Here is a 9,204-nt window from a genome sequence, read left to right on the forward strand (position 1 = left end):
TTTGAACTTCTATACAAAAAAAAAGACATGAGGGGAAAAAGGATTTTTAGTCCATTGATGTATTTGTATACATATAAGCAAATCGATTTGGTATATTAAACAAATGATACATTATAACATGGCTATAAATAAAATAATTATTTTAAAGGTATCCACATGTATAAATAAAATATTAATATTTGTGTATATAAGGAGACGAGGGTGATGATCCACTTTATGTTTTATAATCTATACATGATGTTCAATCCGGCACAGGAATAGTAACCGGTATGTATGTCTGCCAGGCATCAGATACTCGACCCATTTAATACAGCAATAATAGCCATTAAGTTTTGTTTTCCAGGCATCAAGCTTCCGGGCTGCCCTGAAAAGCTATATTCTATGGTAGATTGCAGTGAAGAAATAACCAAATTACATTCATGTTCAGTCATTTTCAACCTTCAAAGACTGGTTCATCTGCTTGTGCAGTCTTCTGCATCTGCGCTTCTCTTTCTCCCACTGACTCATTCTTCTGTGCTCGCCTACGCCTAGGCTTCCTTTGCCCTAATGACTTGGATGCTTCTGCATCATATCTGATGATAAAACTGTTCCCACCACCCACATGCATGTTTGATGTTCTGGGTTTTAAACCTGCCTTTTGTTCAGCTTCTGAATGGATATCATTTATAGTTTTGGGTTTTATCTCTTCACGTCTAGGGACCCATTTATTACCACGCAATTCAAGAATCTCGCCAATCATGTATCTCATTTTAGATCCAATGTCTCCGCTATTACAAAGCTGTTCCATTAGGGCAAAATAACAATCAACGATACTCCGGGACTTAGGATTTCCTTCAAGCTGTTTTCCAACGGTGCTGAAAAGTAAGCAAACAGCCTCCACATTTTCATTAGAGGGACGAACCTTTGATTCACGACCCAACAAGTGTTGAATACAATGATGAATAATTTTTTCAGGTACCATTTTCTGCTTATAAAGCTCCCCAATAAACCTAATATTTCCTAGAGTTCGAAGCTTTACCATCCTCTCCTTGTCACGGCGTTCGGGTTCTTGATTTGGGTCTGTCCTTTCTGTGATTTCTTCTCGCAACTTATCAGCACCTTCAAATGTTGCTTGGCAACTGTTCAAAAGTATCCGCCTGAATGCTATTGGCTTTCCATCGGGTTCTTCAGATGGAAATTCAGGGAGTTCTGTACTTAGGTACTGGCACAACTCAGCATACATGGGGCAAAATGTTTGTTCTAACACCGCCCTGTTGAAAATAAGAGATGTGACCCCATGTAGAATGTCTGCTGAATTAATCCCAGAATTTATAAGTTGATATTTGAGAACATCAAACTTTTCCGGAGTTAATTTGTTCAGAATCCCCATGACAGTTTTTAAAACAAGTTCCTTTTCGGCCGAGGCTCCCCTCATGGCAGACCAAGAAATAAGGAGCAGGAGATGGTCGAGGCCCTGGGGTTGCTGAATTTAGAAGTTCGGAAAAGGGTCGAGCAGAATGGGTTTCTTAATGCAAACGTTAAAAAATGAGATGTAAAACCCTAACTTCAATGACAAATATGCCACCACAAGGCAGAGATATATATTGAAGTTATTTGTGATTACTAGCTTCTCCAGTAAGAATGAATGAATGGGGATTTCATGGGAAACTTCTTTTGAAATTGCATTTCAACTTTCCGACCAAATCGTGATTAATGCTTTCGACAATTCCATCTCAACTTTTCGGAACAGATTGTTTTCCATGATACCCAATGATGAGGACAGATTGCTTCGTATGAAAGAAAGCATCCGGGCTGAGGGAGATTGCGGAAAAAATGCGCAATAGATGATTGAAGGGTTTATAATATAGATACTCAATGAAATATGTTACGTTTAAAAACGACACTTATTAAACACTTCATTGATTATCAACTCAAGATATTTCGAATGGTTGGGGTGAGTTCCATCGAACACGAGTGATAAAGATAAGCGTTGAATATATATATATATATATTTATATTTTCAATTTTCTTTTTTCTTTTTTTTATTTCTTAACAAAATTCATATTCTTGTATCATAATTGATTATCCCTTGTAATAATGGTAACGGACGAGTTGTTTAATATTTCGTTAATTCAAAAAGTATATAAGTTTAATATTTCGTTAATTAAAAAAGTATATAAGTATATATATGAGTCTAAACATAGAGAATGTACTCTTTGAATCTAATGATGAAGATCACAAATTAAATCGAAGGTCTATCTCAATCCAACTCACTCTAATCCTAAATTTACATCGATATTCTATTTTCATTTTTTTATTCTTAATAATTTTTTATTAAAAATAATAATACAAATTTTTTGGTTGATGTTTTTTTTAAATTTTAAATTTATAATATACATACCAGTCTAGATTCATTTTAACAATGGATCTATCAAGTTCCTAGAGGGATCAAATCTCTCGAGGTGCAAAGGTATTTTTTGAGTGCAAAACTTGAGGAAATGTTTGCACCTCGAGAGATTTGATCCCTCCCAGCGCTTGATAGATCCGGTGTTAAGATGGATCTAGGCTGGTTTCAGTCGTGTGCGGTTATACAAAATTTGTTGAACATCTAATTATTTTGATCATTTTAAATATGCTAAATATATCTAAGATTATTTTGGTCAATTTAATATAAAATTTGCTTAGTTACCTCACTTTGTTGACATGAGACAGACTGTTAGTAACACAAAAGATGAAAAATGATGAAATACAAATTTTGAGTGAAAAGGGTCAATGTAACAATTTTGATAGATAGAAAATGTGAATACTAAGAATATAGTCAATTACAAATAATATTCATTGCAATCAATCTGAAACTATTTTCTTCTACTGTTCCTATTGTCACACCTATTAGTTTTTCCATTTTCTCATATCAATCATATGAAAAGAGTAGTTGGAATCATAGACCATTCAAATATTTAACTCGAGCTACTATAGTAAACAACATACCTTGTCTTTGTTGCTCTCCAATATTAATAGTAGTTTTCTCGAAATTCAATCATTGTGACTTATGGAGTGTTAAACCCCAAATAATTTTCAATGGTAGTTATTTTCTATTACCGCATTTGAATGCAAAGTAATTAACAATGTTGAATGATGGAAAATGGGAATAATAAGAATGTACCCAATTATAAATAGTTTATAGTTCCAAGAAGCAAATATTTTATTTAGGATGAAAATTCAAGTATTGTATTTATGGTTGAATAATTTTTATGTGCTTACACTGAGAGAGAGTGTGTATGTTTTGGGGGTGACAAGGAGAGACAAGGGGAGATACAGATATAGATGGAGATATAGATGGGGGGAGAGAGAAATGTTAGAGAGAGAGAAGGGGAAGAGAGAGGGAGCGGAAAGGGAGGCAGCGAGAGAGAGATAGATAGATATGGAGAGTGTGTGTGTATGTTTAGGGGTTGAGATAGAGAGATAAAGAAGGAGAGACAATGGGAGATAGAGATATAGATGAAGGAGGTAGAGATGTTCTTACACTGAAATCAATGCACACTATTAATCTAATTACTTTGAAATTAATGTACATCATACATCTTGTTGCATCAAATCATAAATCAACATCTACACTAAAATCAATGCATCTAGTTCAAACAATCAAATAAGATTAGAAATCAACATCTATACTAAAATTAATGCATCTAATGTAAGCAATCAAATAGGATTAAAAATCAATATCTAGACTGAAATCAATGCATCTAATGCAAGCAATCAAATATGAGTAGAAATCAACATCTACGTTGAAATCAATGCATCTAGTGTAAGGTATTAAATATGATTATAAATTGACATATAAACTAAAATCAATGCATCTAGTGCAAGCGATCAAATATGATTAGAAATAAATATATACAGTAAAACCAATGCATCATGTGTAGGCAATCGAATAGGAGTAGAAATCAACTTCAACACTGAAATCAATGCATCTAGTGTAAGGCATTAAATAGAATTATAAAGCGACATTTACACTGAAATCAATGCATATAGTGCATGTGATCAAATAGGATTAGAAATCAACAACCACATTGAAAATCTAAACTATTCATGACTTTCTAGATCTAACTTCTATGTCTATATTTGTCTCTATGAGACTCTTTCTTCTTCCCTATCTATCCACCTTCCATTCTGTGTCTATCTCCCTCCCCCTTTCTTCTCTCTCTTCCCCTTCCTCTCTCCCCCATCTCACACTATCTGTCTCTCCCTAACTTTATCCATCTTTCTCTTCTTTCCTCTCTCCCCCTGCTATCTATATTTATACCTCCCTCCATCTCTCCTTATTTGTCTCTCTACCTCAACCCCCTAAACATGTGTCACTCTCTCTCTTTCCCCATATCTACCTATATATATATATCCCTCTTAAATTCCCTCTCTATCTCTTCCCCTTATCTCTCTCTCTCTCTCTCTCTCTCTCTCTCTCTCTCTCTACCCCCTCCATCTATATCTCTATCTCCCATCTATCCCTCTTCCTCCCTCCCTCTCTTTGCCTCTCTCTTCTACCCCCTCCCCTGCCCCATCTATATCTCTATCTCCCCTTGTCTCTCCTTCTCACCCCCAAAACATACACTCTCTCTCTCTCCATATCTATCTATCTCTCTCTCCCTCCCTCTTCCTCTCCCTCTCTCTCTCCGCCTTCTCTCTCTTTCTCTCTCTCTCTCTCTCTGGCTCTCCATATCTCCCTTGTGAATCCCTCTCCACCTTTCTCTCTCTATGTCTTTCTTCCCCTTCCAACTCCATCTCTCTCTCCCCCTCTCTCTCTCCTCTCTCTCAAGTCCTCTCTCTTTTTCCTTCCTCTCTCTCCCCTTCTCTCCCACCTCCCTCCGTCTCTCCCCCCATCATACACACACTCTCTCTCCACCCTCCAACTCTGTCACTATCTCCCTCCCTCTCTCCTTCTCTCTCTCCTCCTCTCTCCCGCCTCCATCTCTAACTCCCTGTCTCTCTCTTCCCCTTCTTTCCCTACCTTTATCCTCTCATTTTCTCTCTCTTCCCTTGTCTCCTCTCTCCCTCATTCCATCTTCATCTCTCCCTTGTCACTCCCTCTCTTTCCCCCTCTAAATCCATCTCTCTCCCTCCTTCTCTCCCCCTCCTCTCTCTCTCTTCCTTTCTCTCTCTCACTCTATCTTTGACCTCTATGTCTGTCTCCCACACTCTATTCCCCCTTCCATCTCACTCTCTTTCTTAAATATGATCCCATTGTATTGTATTTAAGAAAATATCTAAATTAATAAAAAACCATAATTGGTTGTAAAATATTAAACCTATATTTTGGATCAATCATGTTAAAGAAAATACAATAATAATAAAAATTAAAAGAATCACACACTATATTTCCTCTATCATTGTTAATCACTTTGCTTTCTCATCGCTTGGATCCTTGGTTAAGATGCATCTATCCTAGTTCTTTATAATATTATTTTTATATAAATTTCACACATACACACATATAAAAGTATTCTCTTCTCATTTTTTAATTTATTTAAACCTCCATTTAATCTCTATGAAAATATTGTTAGTAGTCGTGAGGGTGGAGGGTTTAGATATACCTCAAACGTAATTATTGTAGAAATTTCACCTGTAAATCAAACTGATATATGAAATGTACTAAAGCATAATACTTGATCTAGTTCTACAAAACATTAAGCAGAAGCATAATCGGTTTCATGAGCAACATCAAGCATAAACACATATAACTGATTAAGAGAAATAATCACACATAACACAAGATATATCACTAGGGAAAGCACCAGCATAAAACCCCAACACTGTATTACAAATCAAGTGGAAATCCTCTTATGTTTATAAAAAGAATTAGCTCAAGAGCTCTCCTGTACTCTCTGTAATCAAAATATGAAGATCATAGACTCCTTATGCCTTAGTATATAGGCCACAAGTCCTCCAATCCCCTATGTCCTTGCGCAATTTTGATTGGGGTCCAATTACAAAACATATGTGAATTGGCCCCAGATCATACCTGCTGTCAACCTCAGGTCCAACTACATAATCCTTGAGGACACTAGTTCCTCCTGCATGCAATAAATACTTACTAGAAATATCCAAGCATCTGATAGTACATTGCCCCTCATCTGATCTCAACTGGGTCTCTGTCTGAACTACCATGCATTAGTTATCCATGAGAAAATACTCAGTTATCTAAAAATAATAGTTGTCACATGCATGCAAGCATTAACAAACTATATCTCATTATTTTAACAACTTGTTAAAATAATCTAACTGGACTTGACTAAGTTAAACTAAGTCAACTGATTCTCTCATTATAGAACTCATACTTAATTCTTCAATCAATGGAGAGAATCAAGGATAAATTCCTCAATCAGTGGGACAACTAATTTCATGTTCTCACAAAGACTTCAAGTTTAATTTTTCATAACTAATTAACTCAAGGAGATTAATTAATTAATATTTTAAACTATTGGTAAGACCAAATTCATTTTTACTTCATATAGTTTGACCAGGCATTACTAAAAATAGGAAGGGACCCAGAAATGCTATTTTTATAAGATTCTATTTTTAGCAGTTTCACCTCTCACCCAAGGTGGCCAAAATGCTCATTGGCCAAACTGCTATTTTTATAAGAGCTATTTTTAGCAGTTCTATTTTTAGCACTTTCTAAATTTAGCATTTCTTGTTTCACACTTTTAAACACTCCCTCTCAACAAGAAAGGGATTATCACCAACCCCGATCCTATCTCTATGGAACTCAAACTTGCCCTTTGACAATGCCTTTGTCAAAATATCTGCATCCTGTTCCTCGGTCGAAATGTACAGCAACATCATGATCCTCTTGACAACACAATCCCAAAGATGATGATAGTGGATATCTATATGCTTGGACCTGTCATTAAACAATGGATTTTCAGAGAGTTTAATGCAACTTTGATTATCACAATATATCATGGTAGGATCCATCATCTGACCAAAAAATCCCACTAGAATCTCCCGCATCCAGATGGCCTCACATGAAGCTTGGCTCACAGCCATGTATTCAACCTCCACTAAGCTAAGTGCAACTAATCTTTGTTTCCTGTTATACCAAGAAACTGTAGCTGACCCAAGGTTGAATATTCCTCCAGAAGTGCTCTTCCTGTCTGATGGACTACCTGCCCAATCTACATCCGTGAAGCCTTGGAGCTTCACTTCCTCTGTCTACCTATACCATAATCCATACTGTGTAGTGCCTTTGAGATATCTCAGCACATGCTTTGCCGCCTTCCAAAATAACTTGGTTGGTTGAACCATAGCTTGACTTAGCTGGTTCACCGCAAAGCACAAATCTGGTCGTGTGTTCACCAGATGCATGAGTGAACCCACAAGCTGCTGATAAACTATAGCAGCTACTGCCTTACCTGAAGTAGCATCCTCCTTCCTCCAGTTACCTGCTAGAGGAGTCTCCATGGGCTTGAAAATCTCCATGTGGAAGCGCCTGAGTATCTCATTGGCATACTTGCCTTGAGACACAAATACTTCCCCATCTCTCTGCCACACCTCCATGCCTAGAAAGTAGTGCTTGAGGCCCATGTCCTTCATCTCAAACTCTCTTGCAAGGTCCTCTTTGCAAGACTTGATCAATTGATCATCACCTATCAAAATCAAATCATCGACATAAAGTACAATAATCAATAGCTTACCTTCTACCATGATGTGGTAGAGGTTCACATCCGCTTCACTCTTGGTGAAGCCCAACCTAGTGAAACAGTTGTCGATCCTAGTATACCTAGCATGGGGTGCTTGCTTCAACCCATACAATGTTCGCTTGAGCCGGCACACATGCGACTCATTATCGAAGGTCTCAAATCCCTCAAGCTACTCAATGTATACCTCTTCCTCAATCTCCACATTGAGGAAAGATGTTTTCACATCCATTTCATGGATCTTCCAACCCATCTATGTTGATAGTGCTAGAATCGATCTGATCGATGAGTACCTTGCTACAGGAGAAAAAGTCTCATCATAGTCAATCCCCTCCACCTGTGAGAAACCATGGGCAACAAACCTTGCCTTGTGTTTCTCAATACTGCCATCAGCTGCCTGCTTTACCTTGTAAAGCCATCAGGAAGTAACCACTGACTTGTCCCCCGGTCTAGGAACAACATCCCACACACAGTTCCGTATGATAGAGTCAACTCCTCTACCATCACATCCACCAAAACTAGCTACTGCACTTCCTCCTCAAAAGAAGAAATCTCGGTCGCTACACACTCCCCAACCAGGGCCATGTAGCCAGTGTATCTATTGGGAGATCTCCTCTGTCTGCGCTGAGAGGATGGCTGCCCCACATTCTCTCTCACATCCTGCATCAATCTGTCAGCTTCCCGTGAGCGTTTCTGCCCATCTCTAGAAGACTCTCCAACAGTGGTGATCTCCACGGAATCTATGCATGCGGCTGCTCCACATCATCAGGAGGCTCCTCCTCCTTAGGAACTAATAGTTCCTCATCATCACCATGCAACTTGAGCTCCCTCTCAAGTGACACTCGCATGGCTCGTTGCTCATCAAACTTCAGATCCCTGTGCACTACGGTCCTCTGACTGGCAGGAAGAAACACCCGATAGTTGTGAGGTGTATCTGTGTACCCCACAAGTATTCCCAACTCAGCTGTTGGGTCTAGCTTCTTCCGAGCATCTTTGGCCACATGATAGAAGATTGGTGATCCAAATATGCGGAAGTGACTCACATTTGGTCGCTTCCTCGAAAAACCCTCCATAGGTGTCTTCATCCCCAAAATATGATGAGGACTTCTGTTCTGAAGATACACTATTGTATTGCATGCCTCAGCCCACAGATGAAGTGGTAGGCCTTGGTCATGCAACATCGCTCGAGTTGCTCCCACAATAGATCTGTTCTTCCTTTCGGCCACCCCATTTTGTTGTGGGTTATGAGGTGCCGTGAGTTCCCGTTTAATTCCTTCTGAAGCACAGAAGTCCTTAAACTGTTGGGAAACATACTCTCCACTATTATCACTCCACAAGGCCTTTACTTTCTTCCTTGATTCTTTCTCTGCCAAAGCTTTGAACTCACAAAACTTCAAGAAGGTTTGATCCTTCTTTTGCATGAAGTAGATCCAACATCTACGAGAAAAATCATCAACAAAAATAACATAGTACCTATGCTTCGCAGTGGAGGCTGTAGAGAAGGGCCCACATACATCTGAATGAACTCACT

At 38.3% G+C, this 9,204-nt stretch overlaps 1 protein-coding gene across 1 annotated transcript; it reads right to left on the reverse strand.

Annotated features, from left to right (window-relative positions):
• Positions 1-433: 433 nt before the first annotated feature.
• On the reverse strand, positions 434-1,414 carry LOC149255918 (eukaryotic translation initiation factor-like). Its single transcript, XM_089455154.1, has one exon. It carries the CDS (start codon positions 1,412-1,414, stop codon positions 434-436), a length of 981 nt encoding a protein of 326 aa, XP_089311280.1.
• Positions 1,415-9,204: the final 7,790 nt, after the last annotated feature.

The sequence above is a fragment of the Pinus tabuliformis genome, chromosome 7 (genome assembly GCF_031772625.1).
Source record: "Pinus tabuliformis cultivar Carrire ecotype Pingquan chromosome 7, CPIR1, whole genome shotgun sequence".
Lineage (NCBI taxonomy): Eukaryota > Viridiplantae > Streptophyta > Pinopsida > Pinales > Pinaceae > Pinus > Pinus tabuliformis.

Excerpts from the sequence above, each read along its gene's own strand:
- LOC149255918 (XM_089455154.1), bottom strand. The coding sequence starts at position 1,414 with ATGAGGGGAGCCTCGGCCGAAAAGGAACTTGTTTTAAAAACTGTCATG.